At 39.6% G+C, this 20403-nt stretch overlaps 1 protein-coding gene across 4 annotated transcripts in view; it reads left to right on the top strand.

The window, feature by feature from the left end:
- Window positions 1-20403, top strand: part of MOB2 (MOB kinase activator 2) — a 110113-nt gene that overhangs the window by 41558 nt on the left and 48152 nt on the right. Inside the window, exons 1-2 of one of the 4 annotated variants that reach the window (XM_032112086.1) lie at window positions 13571-14426; window positions 14973-15037. The exons of 2 other annotated variants lie outside the window; for them this stretch is intronic. In XM_032112086.1, coding sequence (XP_031967977.1) covers window positions 15018-15037 — 20 coding nt within the window. In that variant the 5' untranslated portion in view covers window positions 13571-14426; window positions 14973-15017. Of the gene's footprint in view, window positions 1-13432; window positions 13534-13570; window positions 14427-14972; window positions 15038-20403 lie in introns of those variants that run through there. One more of the 4 variants, XM_032112084.1, reaches the window with a different exon arrangement.

The raw sequence follows: 20403 nt of genomic DNA, 5'->3' as shown, positions 1-20403 counted from the left end.
GAGCGTGTCCTCAAATATTTACTGTGTATCCCCTGTGAAGGTGGTGGTACATTTCTTATTACTGACTTTGGCAGTGAAGTGTGCATCAAGTGTCAGCACTCACTGGCCTGCTAGAACTGAGCTGTAACTGAAAGTCTTTTTCTGGGTAAGAGAGGAAGTTTCCAGAGCAATTGTTTAATCAGCTACATGTGCTGGCAGCCTTCTTGGTGAGATCACCACAGGTAGTTTATGATTTGATTGAAAATTAATGGGGCAATTACAGCATGAGACCTAAGAGTAGAAGATGCGGGTTTGGAATGAGAATCATGTCAATGCAGTAACAGTAATTTTCAGGTTCCTCGCAGTACTTGTTCAGCAAATAAAAGCCTGTCAGACAAATCTTACTCTAGAAATTCTAATTTACATGTTGATTAATACCTCTGCATTTGAAAACCAGATGAATATTATAAACTTCTCGTAATGGAAAAAGTAGATCCTTCCACAGCAGTATCTTTACTGCTAAAAGGTTTATCCTAGTTTTGTTTCCCTCTAAATTACTCAATATATCATCCCTCAGAGTGTACCAGTAAGGACTGTAATTATTCCAGAGGCTCCACACACAGCCACCGTTTGAATCTGTAATTAGGGGGAGTGCAGGCTTTCTGTGCTTAGGTTATGTTGTTCTCCAGCTGCAGGATGTGTTTCCAACTCCATAGCACAGAGTAGAGCTGCACAGTGTTGCAAAGTGAAATACCAATGTATAGGTTTAAATGCTTCTTGTTCTTGATAAAAAAAATGAGTAGTGGATAGCATGATCTCTGTGCCAGCTCATTACTTTTCATATGATTGTTTGGGGGGAAAAAAAAATCCTGCCTCCTTAAATGTCTTAGTATTGAATAGGGGTAAACGGGATTCTTTGCTAAGTTTAAGAGCCGTGTGGCATGTTCTTTTCATTTGCAAACTTTTTCCCAAATGTCATTAGTCCTTCCTTAGAGCAGCAGCTTGCCAGAAAAGAAATTTCAGTAGATTGTCCGTGTTTACATGAGTCATTGCCATTGCTGATTCTTTGCTGGAAGAGTTTTCTGTTACGCGTATCTCGTCTTGTTGTAAATCCTGTGATTTTTAGGTTGCTGCTGGACACTTCTGCAGCAATTTTGGAAATGTTATAACCTTTCTTGGATTGTGGTATATGTGTAATTGTAGCATAGTGCAGTATAACAAAATGGATAGGGCAGATATTTCTTTGGATATGAGGAAAGAGCACACAAGTGATTAATGTAATTTTGAGCCAGGCCAAAGGAAAAAAAAAAAAAATAAATCTCCTGTCTTCTCAAGAAGCTTGCTGCATTCATGGCAGTTTTTTTTCACCTTTGTTTCACAAGGAAAAATAAAGGAAAGACTTTTTAAACTGACTTTTCTATAGAGAAGGACAAAACACAGTGTAAAGATTGACATGTAATTGTTTCTAATATGCTTAGTCAAAACTTACTGCACTCACTTTTTCTCTTCAAGCACTTGCTGCTGCGCTTTTGTGAGGTTTGTCAAATTTGTCATAAGAGTTTTTGGGGAGTACAATGATGGACTTTTAATAGAATTCCTGCAGATAAAAGGTGGAATTTTATATAAAAGTATTAATGCAAGCACACAATGCATGTGCTTTCTGTATAGCACATTACTGCTTTATGCCTGACCTGCAGTATGAACTGTCTCTATGTTGTCATGGAATCTCTGCAGTAGCAGAGTTGCTGGTCCCACAGAAAGGAACTAACTGGGGTTTGTGTGATTGCACCAAAATATGTGAACTGGGAGTGAAAAAGAATGAAAAGATGGCCTTGACAGCAAGCCTGATACTAATGTGTGTATGTGTGGGAAAACCTTGTAGTATGTAGACTTGGAATTATTTTGGTCAGTAAGTTAATAAAAATGGTGACTTGTGTTAGCAATATTCAAGTGTTGCAGTGCTGTTTCCTAAGCCAGGTCATGAGTCTAAAATATCAACTGCTCTTTAGGAGATGGGGGAACTGTAAGGAGCAGAAAGGATAAAAGGGGTGAGACAAGGACTCTGACTCTGGATTTAGAGTGTTTTGCAGGTACCTCCATAATAATTTATTTGGCACTGGCATCTTCAGATAAAGATAAGGCATCTCACATGATGATCCTAATATTTGATGTGTATATTCTTACAGAACTGCAGTGTTTGAGGAAAAAGAAATGCTGTTAAAAAAACCCAACAAAATGAAATAAGATGCTGACAGCCTGCAACAAAGCTTTATATGAACTGTTATGTCTGGTATAGTACCAAGACTAGTAATGCTTCATAGAAAACTGAAGAGCCTCGGGTTTTTTACCACTTAGGAAGAATAAAGCTTTTCTTCACTCAGACTTCAAATGGTTGCATTTTTAAAGGTTAACAGCAGAAGTATTGTAATAACCATTTCTAACTTTCACTGCTCCAAGCTGAGCTTTATCTTATTTTTTATCAATGTAGTCAGGTTTTTTTTGTTCCTAAAACAAGCAGATAATCCATTATTGTTCTAGGATGGAGAGTCTGGTGTTATATATCAATGGACTATAATTTTTCATTGAATTAGCTGTCAGAAGGAAAAAATAGGAATGTTTTTGTGAATTATGATATATCCCAAATTTTAAAACAAGAAAGGGGGTTTGTGTGCAAGTTGACTTGTAATGATGTGTGGAGTTAAAGCACAATGAAGATTTTTCTTAATGTTTGGAGTATCTGGAGAAAAGAGATGGGGATTGCAGGCTGGAGTGAAGGGCAGGTCAAAGCTGGAGAAGCCATGCAAGGTTAAGTTTGCTTTCTACCATTTCTTTATAGGCCCTTTCAGTTGTCAGGCGGGCACCTGAGAAACTGAAGGACCCTGTGCTGGTGTTTGATGTGAAAGAGAGTTTAATATAAAGGTTAAATACAATCATAGAGTGAGTATGGCTGCAAATTATAGATAAGGAGAAAGCTGGATAGGTAGGGGAAGAAATGCCAGCTCTGCTGGAGGGAGAAGGAATTCCAGTTATTAGAGGTTTCCTTCTATCCTCACCTGGAGCTGAACCCAGCAGTCTTTGCCTGGCTTGCTTGTCTGGGCTAGCAGAGCAAATGCCATTGTAAAGGTGCCTGTGTCCTGCACTGAAACTGTGCCTGTACAGTCTGTGTGTGCAGCAGGCCTGCAGTCTTGGACTGCTGGGTTTTGAAACTTGGCTTGTACATCTTTTTGGGTATGTACTGTGCAGTACATATCTAAAATCCAGGGGCGGGGGGAAAAAATCCTTATTTGTCGCCCTAGTCATATCCCTTAAAAAGTTGCTCTGACTATTTACTTTTTAAAGTTTTCCTTATTGAATTAGACAGTAAAAAAATTTAAAATTGTCCTAAAATTTTAGGACAACCTGTACTGTGTCTTGATTTGTTTGTTTTGGTTTTTTTTTTTATTTTGCTTCTAGACAAGATGGTTATAGGTACTGATTATTCTTTGGTTTTATTAAAAGTAAAACATGCAGCCAGGCGTTTTTTGCTAATTGGTCCTTTGTTTTTTGTTTTGTTAAAGTAAAGAAATGAGATTTACTCAGTGTTAAGTGGATGTTAACATTTCCTGGTAGATGGGCTTGCTCTGTGTCTTTACACATCTGATAGAAGACGGTGTCAGCAGGACGAGGGCATAGTGTGAAAATGGCCCATTATGAGCTACTCAAGCTCCTGGAGTTTAAACTCCTACTCATCAACTCACTGTACTATTTGACCCTAAGCAATTTAATCCCTTTTGTCCCGTGCTGCTGTCTAAAGCTGGAGAATGCTCCACATTGCAGAGATGTAAATGGCCTGGCTAATGATGTGGTAATTGACCTTTGAAAATTGCATGCTAATTAATGTAGTTTTTGCTTGCTCCTGTTCACAGCACTGCGGGCAAGAATGCTTTGATTACTGTAGCTTAGTGACTTTAAGGAAAATTACATGAACTTGCACTAAAAATCCAAGCAAAATAAGGAAGTCAACAACAACAGCAACAATAAGACATTAGATAAATAGTAGATGTTACAGAATAGCATGTCAGGAAAATCACCCTTCTCAATCTGCTGTACAGCCTCTCTTTTGCCCATCTGATGGGAATTAAAAATTGTCTTTAGGGTGGGTTTAATGGTTGATTTTGAAATTAATTCTCCTGAATCATGAATGCAAACTAGCAACTCAGCGATTGTGACCCTAAACAATGTGTTTAAACATCCAAGATTTAGGTAGAATCCCTGGGGCGTAACTTAAAATTCTATAATAAGAATTCTGTTTTACATGTGTAGAAGACATGGCTCAAGCAGGTACCCAATCTCCTCTTGAAAATAAGGTCCCAGCCTCTGTCACTGTCATGTCTGTGTTTCACCCACTTCAGTTAATGAAGCAGTGTTCTAAAGGAAATAGATGGGTAGATAGAAGTAGAAAGATTAAAGCAGATGACTCTACTCTTAGTGTTCCTTTTAAATCCTGGACGAAGTAAAAATGGAATCCATAAAGAAGGGAAGCATAACAAAAATGCAGTCTTAATTAAGATATGTAGGCGGACAAGATTTTTTTGTGGGGAAAGAGTGGGCTATGAGATGTGTACCCTTAGTCATGCTTGAAGAAAAAACGGTATTTGACCATCATATTCGCATGTGGGCCTAAACTGATGATGGTTAAAAATCTTCCAGGAACACTCAAGAACCTTTCAAATGAAAGGATGTTAAAAATTGAAGTATGTGGTGGCTTTCAGGCAACTCTAACCTGTCATACGAAGTTTTTTTGACTTCATTAACTTGGCAGTTAGTTTTTAAAATTTAAACTGAGTCACTCCTTGATTTTCAGCCAAAACTGGTTCTCATCTAACCTGGGGTCTTCAACATTACTCACTCCCCTTAAGTTGCCCTTTTTCTAGGTAATGGCACATTAAAAGGGTAAGAATTCCGGTGGCAGCTAGGGAATTCTGCTTTTAATGTTAAATTACTCCATCTTCTGCCAGGAGGAAGATGTTTCATTCCCAAGGTTTGCTTTGTTCCCCTCAGATCATCTGTTGCTACTGAAGAAGTATATTGCCATGTCTCTGAAGGCGTTTAAGATCAGCTTTCTAGGCTAAATGCTTTTATGATATAAGACTGCGTACAGGGATGGGATACATTGTGTCACTGAGGAGTTAGGGATTGCTTTGCATTGTAGGTTTTCCCATTATGCAAGCTCGAGGGACTACTCTGCCAGTGGAAGTCTGTAAAAACAGAAGTGTGGCCAGGCAGCAGTTGTGCAAAGTGTGTATGAAATTTAGTGGTGGGTATACAATTTTTTTTTTGTATTTTTTTTCACTTGAGAATGGTAGCATATAAAGTAAGAATCTGTTAGGCTTTGTCTACCATACTGCCTTGAGAGCTGAGCTCCATGTTCAGCAAAAATCTGTAGAGAAGGTATGTGTGTGCCCAGATGATGGAATGAAGGGCAGTTATTGGGAACTCAAATGCAGCTTCTCTCAGGTAAGAGGTGTTTTGAAAGGCAGGAGGCCTAGGCACTGAGGTTTGAATTGAGAGTTGAGGATTTCTAAACTACATTATTCTTTTATTTGATGTTTGGCTTTGTATTAGTTACTTCATCTCACTAAACCCTAGACTCTGTACTTTGACTGCCCAAGTGTTTCCCAAAGTGTTGTTATTGCTGCTGTACGCTTTGGGAAAAGGGATACCAAAGTGGAAGATGCCAACTGGTGGATGTAGCAGATTTTTTGTTCCTGGCCTTAAATTGTTTAAGTATCAGGGAGTATTTTATAGCTACCAGCTCTCTGATCTTGAAAGTCCAGTAGAGTTTTACTTCACATTCACTGCTGTGCCTGAGCAAACACAATGAAAAGGCACCACGTGGATGGTGCCCTGTGTTGTCTCAGTTATCCTCAGTAATGGGGACAGACAGAAACAGCACTGACTTTCTGATTCTGTTTCCAAGTAGTTTCCTTTTATCTGCTTCACTTTATAGCCATTTCCTCCTGGGTCTTTCCACTGTAATGATTGTAACAATCACTGACACAGGTTACAGGGATTGAGCGCTTTTTCCGAATTGCTGTTAATATTTCCAAAAGTGCTATGTAAATGTTAATGTTCTGATGCTCTCAAATATGAGGTCCAGACTCTGACTGGGGTGAAGTATTCTTGTCTTTCTTTGAAGGATGGATGACTGGGCTTATGCCTAGGATTTGTCTACAAAGACTTTTTGTTGAACATTTAGGATCTAGCAAAAATGTGAATAACAGCAGCTGAAGTCAAATTTGGCAAGGGCTTTACTAGGATCACCTAAAAAAAGCCAGTGTTAAAATGATTTGTGTTGCTGCCTTTGCCTTGACACACAAAGTATTTTTCACTTTGCACTTAATTTCAGAGAAGCTGTTTCATTATGTCCAATAACTTGAAGTACAGAATAACCTGCAAAAATAATCTCGTATTTATTTCTTTTGAGACAGTCAATTTGCTTTTCTGTGAAGCTAAAGCATAAAGGATGTCCGATAAGTGACTCTACAAATGCAGGATGATATTTTTTTATGATCAGAATTTATTCCTGATATACTCAATTTTCCACTTTTGTCCTCTTTTCATGCCAGTCAAAAACTGATAGATTAGCTTAAAGCTTCCGATTGTAGTTGTTTTCCTGTAATGTGTGTGTTGGTTTTACATTTTTTTGTTACTAATCTTTGGTGTCCCACCCCCAGTACTCCCATGCCCCATTTCCCACACATAATTCCTTAGGTCAAAACCAGCCATATTCCATGGATGCAGAAGTTGAGATTTGTACTGGATACTGAAGTGCAGAGAGTTCATCAGTGTGCCCCTTAGCAAGTAAGCATTTTTGCTTACTTTTGCACAGGGCTTTCAGACCCATCTGAATTAGGAGCTGCAAACTAACAACTTATTGGCTGCCAGATTTGTCCTCATTTACAGGTGCAAATGTTAAATTCCTTGAATAAATAATTCTCTGTAATTTATTATACTTGGCAATAAGAATCTGTATCAGCAGTCTGAATTTGGGATTGAAGTAAATTTTCTTTACCCTCTTGTGAGAGGAGCATTCCAGAGTCCCTTCAGTGCGTCTGTGCAATAGCAAGGCTGGTAGTGGAAGAGATGAATGAATCTTTGAGGACACTGGGAAGGATGTGCAAGACCAAGCTCATAATCAAGTTTAAAAGGAGGTTCAGAGTGAGGGCCTGACACTTTTCATTTGTTACAAATTTAAAATATTACAGTAGCTGAGCACATAGTTACTGTATAGCTGTTGTGCTCACCTATATATGGCATGTGATCTGTTTTATAAAACTTGTATGTGTTGGTTTTTTCCAGTTGTATTTCCTGATACCTCTTGTTTTTAATGATTTGTTCTGTATTCAACCAAAATTACAGCCTCTTTTTAGTATTTAAAGAACTTTCCTCCTTTCCTTTTTTAAGGGCTTTCTATAAAAGTTTTACATGTTGGATATGAGGTTTTTGTATTGGAATCTGGGTACTGTTTAATTATTAACAAAACCAATCTAGTTTTAAACTGTTTCTTTAGTTGAAAAACTGCTTGTAGCTTTTAGCACCTTAGTATAAGACCACTTGGCTGAATTAAAAAAAAAAAGGAAAGAAGCCAGTTGTGCCATCAAAAACTTGACTGTTTTTCTTCCTGCTTGTTTTTGTAGGCTTCAGGGAGTTGTATGTGCCCGATCATGTTTAATTTTAGCTAAAGTCTCTTTCTCAGAAATATCTCTCCTGTTCTCCCTCTGTGGTACTTCCAGACTTCTCCTGGATTGTATCACTAGCTAAATTTTGCAGCAGAGACTTTTATACCGACTGGGACTGGTTGGGTGGAGCATGTTGGTAACTCATACAGTTCTTTCCTGTTCTTGGGCTGAAGGGGCAGTGCCTGCTCTAAATTACCTGCTCACTGCTCTTGCCAAGAACATCAATCTTCTCTTACTATTTTTTGTGTTACTTTATGAGCCTTCCTTTGAGATGGTCAGAGTTTTGGGGGCTGATCTGAATGGGGGTCTTCATGCTCTACAGCCCTTTGCTAGAGTTCTATAAATACCTGTTGTGCCTGCGCCCATCTGTGTGAATCAGGGCAGCCTTCACCTCCCACTGAAGCATTTCTTTTGCTGCAGTAGTTTTGTTAACCCTGTGTAAGGACCACTCTCTAACACCAAAATTAATTACTGGAGTCTGTCCATCTGCTTCCGTTTTTAAAACCTGAAAATAATTTAAAATAAGTTGAAAAGAATGCACTTGAGTACTGTGAAGTCCAGTACCGAACTTTACATTACGTTAACTCTTTTGGACGACCTTTGCAAAGAGCAACGTGTCTGTGTTCATTTTCTCCAAACCTATCTCCAGGAAACTGCCCCAAGTGGGGGATCAAAGCAGGCAGTGTGCCAGAGGTTTGTGTTTCAGACAGTTTGGCACATGCTGAAAGCTTGGTCTTTCCTGTATTAAGCCACGGGCAGATGTCCATTAAGAATGATTAGGCAAAATTTATATAAAGACCTTGTAAAATGGTGTGTGTGGTTTTTTCCTTTCTTTTTTTTCCCGCTTGTCCCCTATCCTCTTACTTAATGTTTTGTGTGGGTGTGTATTTTTTTTCTAAATTTATAAACCCTGGCTTTTGCCCTGGTCCCGTAGAAACTGCTCACCCACCCTTTTCCGTTTCCAGGCAGGTTGCTGTTCTGTTATTACAGTTCTGTAACTTTCTCCAACACTGTCCTGGGTTGCTTATTACAAACAGCTTGCAATAACCCTTTCAGTGCTGCTGGCATTTTTGCTTTAAATCAGGACTGCCTGTTACATTCATTGGAAGAACCAAACCAAAAATCTTCTAAAAAGCAGATCAAAGACTTGCCCCTGTTACGTCTTTCTGTTTGGATATAGGAAATGTGTTATGGCTTTCATTTGTATATTGACCATCATAGTGTCGCCACACAGGACTGTTTTTCTTTCTTTTCAATACTAAGTCAAAATCCCCACTGAAATGGGATTTCTTAACAAGTTTGGCAAAGAAATCCCTTCAGCTCTGAAGCTGAGAAAGCACTATCTTCAAGTGCCAAATGAATTAGAAGAATTTGGGGATAACATTTACATCTATGTCTTAGAGTCAGTTTTCCTGTTCTCCTTCTCCTCTTTTACTTTTTCATTCCCTATCAAGCAATAATTGATAGTGATGTGTAGGATTTTTGTTTTTCTAATATCAGTGTTTAAATTAAGCCTGAATTATCTAAGTAGTTTGGTAGAAGTAAAGTGAACCTGGCTGTTTGGTGCAGTGCTGTAAGTGTATAATCAGACCAGAAAAGCAGCCTCAAATTTGTTTCTTTTAACAGTTAAGTATTTCATTGATTATCTTGGGAATTAACTTGGACAGTCCTTAAATGCAAGTTATGATGCAAGACAGTAGAAAACGAGGTTAAGCATTAGGTTAGTGGGTATTTTCCAGGAGAAAGGGAGTAAATTGTTTCTTCAGTAGTCAAATAGACAAATTCGAATAGATTTTTCAAAAACACCAGAGGATCAACAATATGCCTATAAAATAACGATAAATACACTGTAGAAGTAACTTTTTAACACTTGTGAAAACCATGGCCCTAGAAAAATAGGGTACATATGGGCACTCTGTCTACTCTCTTTCCTGACCAGATGTGGAGAACTGAGGTTGCTAGTGAGTATTTCTTTTTAGATGTAGAAAGATGTTTCATTCATATGCAAAGCTCCCCCTGGATGAATAATTAAGCTCTGGGTGTACTGTAAGTCTGTCCAAGTAGTGGAGGACTGGCCATTCTCTTCTGTAGCCAGCCTTTTACTTAACATGTACATTTCCTTATTAAATGGAAATTTATTTAATAGTAATTGAAATAGATCCTTTAATGATGTTTTCAAAGCTCAAAGTAGCTGGGACACAGTTGAAAATGGTAAATCATCCATGCTAATTTATGTTATCTAAAGAACTGCTCTTTGAGCTAATGTCCAGAATAACTAGGCCAAATGGTCCTGTTGAAATTCCCCTTGGAAGTGGAGCAGTAATTGGATGAATGTTTAGCCTGTGAACAAAAAATCCATGCTAAAGTTTATGGATTCTGCTTGGGAAAGGGAATAAAAGAGAAGTGGGCTGTAAGAACACTTTATTTGTCAGAAGGGATCTTAAGGAGACATAAAGATGTTTTCCCTTCTCCCATGTGCCTTCTCCACAGCAAGGATGATTCAGCTTGTGTATGGTCTCTGGAATGAGTATGTGTAGGGAGAGAGAGGAGAAGAGGATTTCTTTAGGTGCAGCTAATTGAAAATACCGTAGGAGGTAATGTCTACAGCACATTGCCTCACCATGGAGTTGCCTATTCAGCGAGTTTATCATCTTTATGTTGTCTAAAAATAAGGGGCTTTTTAATCTCTGTTAACAAAATACATTTCTCCAGAAGACTTCTCTGAAGCAGGAATTCATTGTTTCTGAAGCAGTTGTGTTGGCAAGTAGGCTGTAGCTGTGTTTCTGTGGTAAGGTCTTTTGTCCATGATAGCATTTTGGGATCCTAGCATCGATGTGGCTGACTCTGGCTCTGATTGGATAGTTTATATTTAGTTGCTGGTTTCCTATAATAGTTTTCAGATGGAGATGTTAAGGAACACATACCCTTGTGCTGCTGTAATCCTGAAAGAGCACGGGGGAGTGAAAGAAAAAGGAATTGATGTCTTTCTGCAGAAGGAGAGTTTGGAAAAAACCAGCAGCTGCTTTCAGCAGCAGAATTCTGAAATTATTAAAAAAAATATTAGGTAGCCAGTGAAAACAAAATGCTCTGAAAATCCATGGGTACATCACTTAGATTTTGTATCCAGGAAGGAGCTTTAAAAAAGCTGTGGGAAGGTCAGCTTTTTTTTTTTTTTTTTAAATTACAAAAAATTTGCTTCTACAGTTTAGAATAGTAGTCAAGTGCTGTTAAGTAATAGCTTTCAGACAGCGCCTCATGACAGCTCCCATGTTCTATATTGCTGGTGCACCTCCAATGTAAATTAGTAGATACCCAAAGAAAGCCCAGTGTCATGTATGATTCAGTTATACTGTCAGATGTATCTTTTATTTCCAGTAAAGCTGCAAACATACTGGAGCCTGGATTTTACTCTGAGCCTGGATTTAAGATGACCTCTCTAAAATCTCGTATTCCAAGAAGAAAACTGAGTACAAGTTTTCACTTGAGATAGGTTTGCAGAGCATTTCGAAATTATCTTTACCTAACATCTTATATTTATTAGCTTTATTTTTTAATTCTCTAAATTTTTAGCCAAATAAGTCATCCTAGCTTACTTTGATAAGCTTCCAAGAATGTGTCTCTGCTTTACTGAGTACTGGTATGTAGCTGCCTGCAGGGACCTGACTTCTAGCTCTTCCATGGCCATAGTGAATCTTGGCCAGCTTCTGTGGGACAGCAGGATCTGACCATAGCAACTGGAAGAATTAAGCCCTGGTGCCAGCCAGTACATAGGCAGGATCTTTGTAAAGCTGAGAAGAACATGAAGTATGATTGTCTCCCATGATGTATACGATAAAAACAGAGCACTGCCACCACTGTGCTGGTAATGTATTGGACATCCTTGGAGTCCTGGCCACTTTAACATATTTTGAGGAGGAAATTCTTAAGCATGCTCTAGTCTGGTTTGATGTGAGCTAGTTTGTGTCATGGTTACACAGCACGATTTTCATTTTTTTCACCAGCTAGAAGTGGGAGCAAATCATAGAAAGGTAGGGATGAGAGACAGCTGCAGAGGTCACCTAGTCAGTCCCCAGCTCTGGAGCAAGATCATCTCAAAGGCCTGCAGACTCTGTAATCTATTCCTGTACTTAAAACCCAAATACACACACATACCAAGCAAAATACTACTAACTTGGTGTGTTTGTTGCTTAATTCAAATGCCTTTGTGATGGACAGAGCAGGAAGAACATTTTGTTTCCTTTTTCTTTATAGCAGTGTTCTACATTCTTGGAAGGTGTTGTCTTGTTTTTCTCCCTCAGTTTTCACATCTGTAGGATAGATAATCTTGATGTTCTCTGAGCTCCAGCTAATTCTACATCTGCTTTCAACTAGGGTGCCATGGGTTGAGCACAGTAGTCCAGATTAGGCCTGATAGATGTTGAGAATTTCTGTCTTGCAGATGCAGTACAGCTCAGTCTCATTGCCTTTTATCAACAGGATCACATTGATTTCTTCAGCCTGTAATTCAGTGTAACTCTTTTTCTCTCAACATTTGTGATGTATAGTTCCTACATAGGTATTCTTGATTACACCTACCAAGAAATAAAGTAATTCTCCTTTTTTTAAAGGCTTGTTTTCTACAGCTGTTAAATTAAAATGAAAATGCAGCTTGACAAGCATACTGTCTTTAGACATTTGAGCCATTTAAATAAGGATAATGTTTTACTCAGGCCAGAGTTCTGTGGGATTGATTGCTTCTGTCTTTTTATGTAGTGAATATTTCATCTTTATATTTGTCTAGTGTGCAGTTTTCCCATTATCCTAAAGCAGCTTCACCTAGGCCACAAGTGACAGTCATTTCAACATCCATTGATAAAAATATTTTTCATGTGATTTATTACTTAAGTCAGTGTTGATCTGCTCACAGACAGCAAATGATCAACAGCTACCTGGAGTGATTTTTGCCTTGTGTGGTAGACTCACCAGACATTAAGCTGTGCAGCTGGTTGGTTCACAGCTATCAGGGAATGGTAGGGTGAACAGAAAGGGGAGGAAAACAGCCTCATCGGAGACAGTGCAATCCTGTGATTTATGCAGGGCAGCCTGCCCAGCACTGGACTGCTAGAGGATATTTTTCCCTGCAGCATTTGAATGTGACTTTAGACCTGCCTGTTTTAAACCTACTACAAGGAAAATACACCTTTTAACCACTATTCGTATGTCTCTTTCCACACATGGAATTTCTAACTTGATACTGGAGGGAGAAGAAAAAAACCCGAAACAAAAAAGGCTGAGTATTTGTTATCTAGGGCTTCTTGTTTAGTTGCCTTGTGCTCTGGGGGTAGTGCTTGAGTAATAGTTGCAGCAGGGCTGGTGAGCAGGAGGGAATAGATCTGAAGCTGCTTTCAGGCTATTCAGAGCCTGAAAGAAGAAGAGCAGCTCAGTGATAAACTACAGCTTTCTATAAAATTTATTCTTGCACGTGCAGGGAGAGCTTTGGTATTTTCTAAAAAAACTCCTTCTCTGTGAGTTTTTTGCTGCTTTTCCTTAGTGAGCTCCAAGATTCTGTGAGAGGTACATTGGGGAGATTTTACACCTCCAGACTCCTGTTTGGCTGCAGGCAGTTTCCTCTGGGCTTCCTGCTCAGTGGCTTTGGTGGTGGTTTCACATTGTTCCCCACTGATGACTCAGAGAAACAGGAAAGAGATCCCCTGGTGAACGAAAAGCACAACCTCCAAACAGATGCCTGTATTCTGGTGTTGCAGAGGACAAACCACCTCGTTCTGGACTTTTTCCTAAGATTCTTATCTGCAAGTATGAGACTCAGGAGGAATGGGTCATACACGCTGAACGGGTAAGAAAGAGCCTGCATCCTCTTTTGAAACTTCATCATTAAAACCACATGAAAACAGAAGCCTTTATTTTCCTTTCTAGTGACAGGGTACATGAAATACTGGCCATGTCTTTTGTCTCGAAAAGAACAGAAGATCACAGCATAGGAAATGTGCAGCTTATTTAGCTTGTTTTCTTCTGCATCTTGTTAGGTTTGCTTTTATAGTGTGTGCATTTGGTGGGGACAGGTTAAAGCTGTCTGTATGTTAAAATGAGGTGGATTTGCTCAGTAAAGCCTTGAAGTATTAGGAACTGAAACATTACAAACTCCGTGATTCCCGAAGGAGTGCCTGTGGCAATTACTCTAAGTATTTTCCAGCTTTTGATACAAAAAAGAGCTAAACTCATTAAACGTGATGCTCCCTGACACGGAATACAAATTACTTTAAATTTAGCCAGTCTGAAAAATTAGTCTAAATTTTTACCGCTTGAAACTACTACTCTGAGTTACCTAACCAGCTTTGTGGTTTTAAAAATACTGATTTTATTTCTCTCTGATTGCTATTACGTCTTCTCAGTAACAGGGAATATACCATAACTGGAAAGACAATAACGAATTAAATATTCCCTGTTCAAAGAATCTTATAAAAATTGAAAAAAGAGAATTTTCAGGTGAAATTTTTTTTTTAATAATGCATTTGATTTTTATTAAAGCAGATTCTTGTGTGTCTTCATATGATGTAAGTTTCATTCCTGAGCACAGCTTAGCTGGTCTGAAGAGGACTTGTACTTCCACTGTGCAGTGGTAACTGTTTATTTGCAGTTGGCAGGTGACTTGACAAACGAAGAAAGTTGTTAGTCTTGGAGTGTCATTCACTTAGCTGCTTTAACCCTCTGTCGTGAGTAAGTGCTGCAGTTGCCTTAGTGCTGTGCTCCTGAAAAGCCCAGATGTGTTTTGGATGTGCTTCAGAGTACAGGTGTGCAGACTAACCCTACGGTGCCTTGTTGCTTTAAACTCACGGTCCACGGTGCAGCTGAGTGGCAATCTCTGCGGAGGAGAGGCAGAGAGAAGCCCAGGTGGATTGTGAATACTTCGGCAGTGTTGTTCAACTGGACTGCATGGGTTTTTGCCTGCACTGGTTTGCACAATGCCACCTAGAAGGCTCCTTTGCTTTGCCAAAATAGGTTTAAATTTGAGTATTAAAAATGCTAAAATTTGGTTTTGATTAGGTTTTGTTAATGTCAAAGTAGATGGGTGTTAACATCTTCCTGGCACATCCTTAACATTTTTTAATGACTGTAATAAAAATGCCATTATCTGACTGCATACAAGATCAAACATAACTGAAAGTTACTATCTTACAGTGTTTGGTTTTAAGCTGTAAAATGAATTTGTCCCTTAGTGGGATTGTAGTAGATAGAGGCTAAGAATATGTTCTCATTAACCTGGCTTTTTTGCAGAGGTTTTTGACCTTTGAGAGATTGTCGTAGAGAGTCAATTAAGAAATGATGCTGAAGAGCAAAAGGTAATGGATATTGCCTATGTTAAAGTAATTTTTTTAGACTTTAGTTACAAGAAGCACAATCTAACCGATTTGAGTTTTATTAAAAATAAATGCATGGTATAGAACTTCAGGGAAATATATTGTGCAAGATCACCCTGTGCATCTTTTCTGCCTTGTTCTGACTTGCAAGATGATGCATAATCATTTTAAAGAATTTCACTTGTTGTGGCCCAGTATGTACCTGGCATTACATTTTACAGCAAACATTTAACTGGAAGTGTTGTATTACAGTGAGTAAAACCAGTGGCACCCAAATGCTTGCATGAAAAAGTAGCTTCAGCTGTGAGTTTGTGGGAGACTTCAATATTATCTGATTCTAACATGCTGATGTGCTTCACTTTATTAAACAACAGATGCTGAGGAGTGAATTTATCTAATTAAAGAAATTCCTTTTATGTTTATCTCTTGCCTAGATGGTTTAATAATGCAAGGTAATGGAAAAAGAGCTTCAAGTATGTTTTCCTGTTTAGCCTAAACTTTTGCCATGTCAGCAGAAAAGCTTGTTTTGATCTTCAAGGGTTTTTGTTTGGGACAGCGTGTTCCACTTGTCAGGTGGAGAGGCACCCTGTTGTGCAGGTCACTTGAGGAGAGGGGAGCTCATTGGGGTGGGGTGTTGTAGGGCAGATACAGCTGCTGCTGCAGCACGTACCTGCACATGCAGGGGACATAGTTACCATGGGAGTAATACAGTATTATTACCCCCACAGTAATAACTCTTTACAGTGCAGTGCATGAAAACTTTTTTATAAAAAACAAACAAACAAAACAAAAAAAACCCAAAACCAAACAAGAAAAAAAGGGGGTTGTAAACAAGGAAGTGTAGCAAAAGTCATCATGGTAGTTTTTTTCACTGGGTATGATTTGGTCAGGCTCTGATTGTAAACTCATAAGGGGGGAGAGAGATTGCAAGGGGAGCTAAAATACTTGAAGATCTGTTCAAACCTAATACCAGCAAAAAGCCTCCCCTGCCTTGCTTGTCACTGTTCCATCGTACCTCACTTGACACTGGTGTAAGAACTGCACAAACATAAATGGGAAATGCAACTAAAATCCAGAGTTTCACTTAGAAACAGTGATTTATAGAAACAGGTATTCTTTGAGCAGATCTCACTGGACTTGAGCATGTTTGCTCTTGCTTGTTGAAGTGGGTAATGGTCAGGCTTGTGGAGACCGAGGGATCTGGTGCTGAGATTCATCAGAGGACACTGAGTTAGAATGCCCACTTTATCTTACTGAGACTGAGGTAGAAATCTTACCTGCCAGCATGCCTTTGACTGTGTTGTTAAGTCAGCTTTGCTGTTGTGTGCAATCCTGCCATATGCTGATTGTATTTCTTTGCATTGCCAAGTTTCTTTGTATAAATGATCTCTTTTGAAGGTCACCTTCACTTGGGAGATATTCCTTTATTTGCTCGGTGCTGTGTTGTGACACAGTGACACTGAAAAATGCACTGGCACTGTAATCATTTCAACATCAACTTTTTCTCTTTCCAATTGCTATTACTTCTTTTGTCTTCTCTTGTCCCTTTACCATTTGGAATTAGTGATACTCAGTGTAAGTCTCTGCAGGCTCTTGGGGTGTCAAATAACAAATATTGTTTACTACACATCTATTTCCTCTTTTTCTCCTAATGACTTGAGTTTAAGGAAGGGTGTAAATCCAAGCATGAATTTCACAAGACCTCAACGCACCCGAAACAAATATGCAGCTTGAACTTTGGTCATGTGATCTAAACTGCCTGTGTCTTTTAGCTCATAATGTACAGGCCTGTGCATTCCTATAACCTTTGTAGTGGTGCAGACAGAACTGTGCCCTTGTGGCATCCCTTCACAATGGCCATGCCCTCTGCAGGAAGGCTTTGCTGCAGTGGTAAGTAGATTGTGCAGTTGTAGAAGTGAAGACCTCTGTTGGACAGCTGGCAACTGGCTGACTTCCCTCCCAATAGCATGGGGAATACTGGCCAACAGTCTACAAGGTAAAAATTGCACCCAGACTGGGCTTTCTGATGACCCTGGCCGGAGAGCCATGGGATGATTCTCTTCTGCTTGTTGTGGTAATTTTGGCAAGGCCAGGTGACCACATCTGGTCTGCAAGTTCAGGTTTACCGGCTTGACAACTGTGTGAAGATGGCTGTTTTAAAACTGAGCAATAATCTCTGCGACTCCTGCACAGTGGCCATCCCAAACCTGTGGTGATGGAACCGAACAGCACGTGCCAGAGATTATTTGCTGAAACAAATATGTAGCACAAAGTAAAACATTTAGATGTTAATTAAATAATTTTCGTCTTCTCATCATTGCCCTACCTGACTCTGCATGGCTGAATAAGTGCTGTGTGGCATGTTTTCCTGGGACATTTTTAAGTGCCAAAAGAACATAGCTAGATCGTGCATTCAGAAATCTGGTGGGGGTGAAAGCTTTGAAAATGCAGTGTTTGCAGCTTAGCACCTCAATGCCTGTGCTGCTGAGGAGTACTTGCTCAATTTTCTAGAAAAAGTTTGTGTTTAACTTGTGACATTGTTGCATTGATGTTTCACCTGAGAGTTCAAATAGTTCCACATACCCCTTTTCCTGCTCAGTGCTGCCCTGGGCCCTTGTGAAAATGTTCTTTGAGTTCCGCTCTGCATGGAGGGGATTTTTTGTTGGGTTTTTGATTCCCTCCCCCCCCCCCCCCCCCCCCCCCCCCCATCCCCCCACATTCATCTCGGGTCTGTGCGTACATGAAGGTGGTTATATATTATCACAGAGCTAACCACTGCCTTGAAACAAATTCAAGTTGGACAGGGACAAAATACTTTGGAATATCTTAATGATTAATGGATGCTCACTGACTGATAAAAAATATTGTTGGCCCCAAGATGTTTCCTCTTCTCCAAGCCACTGCTTTAAACTAATGATTTTTGATTTTGAGCCAAGCACTGAAATTGAAAAAGAATTTGTTTTTCTTGTGTGCTTCCGTCTTGTACTGACGTAAAGCAAGCCAAGGAGAAAAAGTAGTATCTGCTGTTTGTTTTGCCCAAAAAAGTAGAACTCGGAAAGAGCATAGTAAGTCTGTTTCAGAAGGCCTTTTTATTAAGTCTCTTTGTAACTGCAGGAAAAATATCTTTGAAGGATGTGACAAACAGCTCATGAAAGCCCATTGAAATAGCTCGTCTGGCAGACAGAGGTAGTATGAGCACCCAAATATCTTATCTGAAGAGAAGCAGCTGTTTGAACTGCTTTACAGTCCTCCCAAATTACCTCATTTTCTGTCATGAAAAAAGGGGAAATCTAAGGGTAGCAGTACAGACTGTTATCCTTGGAAAGCACAGCACAAATTTATCAGATTAGCGCCAAAAATGTAGATTAGCCACTTCAGGGTTTTTTTTTATTGGGAATCCTTTTTTGGAGAGTAGTCTTTAGAATGCTTTATGGTGTCAGAAAATGCAAGCCAAAGTACCAAATGCCAGCACTGTTGGCTGAGCTCTGCCTGACTGGAGGTACCTTAGTACTTTCTTGGTCAGCTGTAGACCTTTCCTCATTTGTAACTTAGTTCTAGGTTTACTCAAACACTTTCTGAAGCTGACAGTGATCTTCATTCACATGCCTCAGTTACAAAGTGAGATGGCTTCTCACATGCCATGAAAATGCCCTTATTTTGCTCCTTTTTGGAGCAGGAGGGTTGCTGCAATGTATGCAGGGATGGTGTTCCAGTATGTAGAGATCTGAGGCAGCTCTGACTGGTGGGTGTGTACAGAGGGAGAATAGCCCCTGAGGACAAACAAAATGTGACAAATACTCTCATTCTATAAACAGCAGAAGTTTCCTTTATAAAATGCTTTGCCCAAGTCTCCCACTCCACTCCCCTGCATCCCATGTTTACCATTCCATTACTGCACAGTGACATAGCCACATGATGGGGACAGGATTTCAGTGTTGCACCAATTCCCATACGCAGAAAGGGTTTCTGTTTCTGACCACTGCTGCCCTGCTGTGCTATGAAGGTTCATTCCTGCAGATTCTGGCTCCTGTGCTCTGCCTCAGGGATACCCCATTTGTTTTACTGTTGGCTCTACTGTAGGAACTGGGGAGCAGTTAGGCAGCCATCAAAAGCTGGAGAAAGAGGGTGATGATGAATGCAGGGGTCCTGAAAGCAAACAGCAGGACTGTCAGTAGTCTCCCTGTCACCCTGTGGTGACAGCAGCTTACCAATTGCAGCAATTCCACCACATTTTGACATTATTTATGCATCCTGGGCAGTCCTGCTACTGTCCACCTTACTCTATGTTTGCGAAGTTGGAAATACAGTGCAAAATACCAAACCACTTCTAGAACTGTAATTCTGGATCTTTGAGTTAATCTTAACCTTCAGGAATGGTGTTTGTTTTATAGAGGGTTGGGAGTATTTTTTTTTCCCCCTTTAAACTATTTAAACTATTCAGGCCGAGAAAATTGTAGAAAGTAGTTTGTAGAAAGTTGGGGGCTGTTCAGCCTGGAGAAGAGAAGGTTGTGTGGAGAACTCACAGCAACTTTCCTGTTGTATGTGAGGGGGGCCTACAGGGAAGCAGGAGAGGGATCAGGAACTGTAGTGACAGGACAAGGAGTAAGGGGCTCAAACTGAAAGAGGGGAAATTCTCTACAGTCAGGGTGGTGAGGCATTGGAACAGATTATGGGAAGGTTGTGGATGCCCCATCCCTGCAAGTGTTCGAGGCCAGATTGGATGGGGCTCTCAGCCTGGTCTAGTGGAAGGTTCCCTGCCCACTACAGTGGGGTTGGAAGTGGATGACCTTTAAGGTCCCCTCCAACCCAAGGTATTCTGTGATTCTATTGCCCTTTCTATTCACCCTAGCTGTGCACGTAGGATTTGTCCTACAACACAAGATTTATGATCTCACATGTGTTTTCTTTGGATTTGTTTTTGCATGCGTGAGCATTCAAAAGTAGTTTAAGCATTTTTATATTCACTAACAATGTATGTGTAAAGGCTTAAACTGCAAGCCTTATATGGGGAAAGTATTATAAATGTAATGCTTCTAAATAAAAGATTTCATTAGAACTTGCACTGTGAGTCATTGTTGTTATATTAATAGTGTTATTCCCAAATACGGATTTGGAACTGGGCCTTCCTGATGGTGAATGCTGCAGATGACTTACAGAAAATAAGTATTTACATTAAATATCAATTTTTTTGGGGGGGGGGGGTAACCTCTTTGTCAGTTATACAGATCACTGGGGCATATAGTGTAAAATAATTTTATAATGTAATTCTGAAACTGTAGTACTTTATGCCAGTTGATACTTTAGTCCGAAAAGTCTTTGGCTTTGTTTTTTTTTAATATGAAAAAGTG

This window comes from Corvus moneduloides, chromosome 6 (genome assembly GCF_009650955.1).
Source record: "Corvus moneduloides isolate bCorMon1 chromosome 6, bCorMon1.pri, whole genome shotgun sequence".
Taxonomy (NCBI): Eukaryota; Metazoa; Chordata; class Aves; order Passeriformes; family Corvidae; genus Corvus; species Corvus moneduloides.
This window is presented reverse-complemented; position numbering and strand designations above follow the sequence as displayed.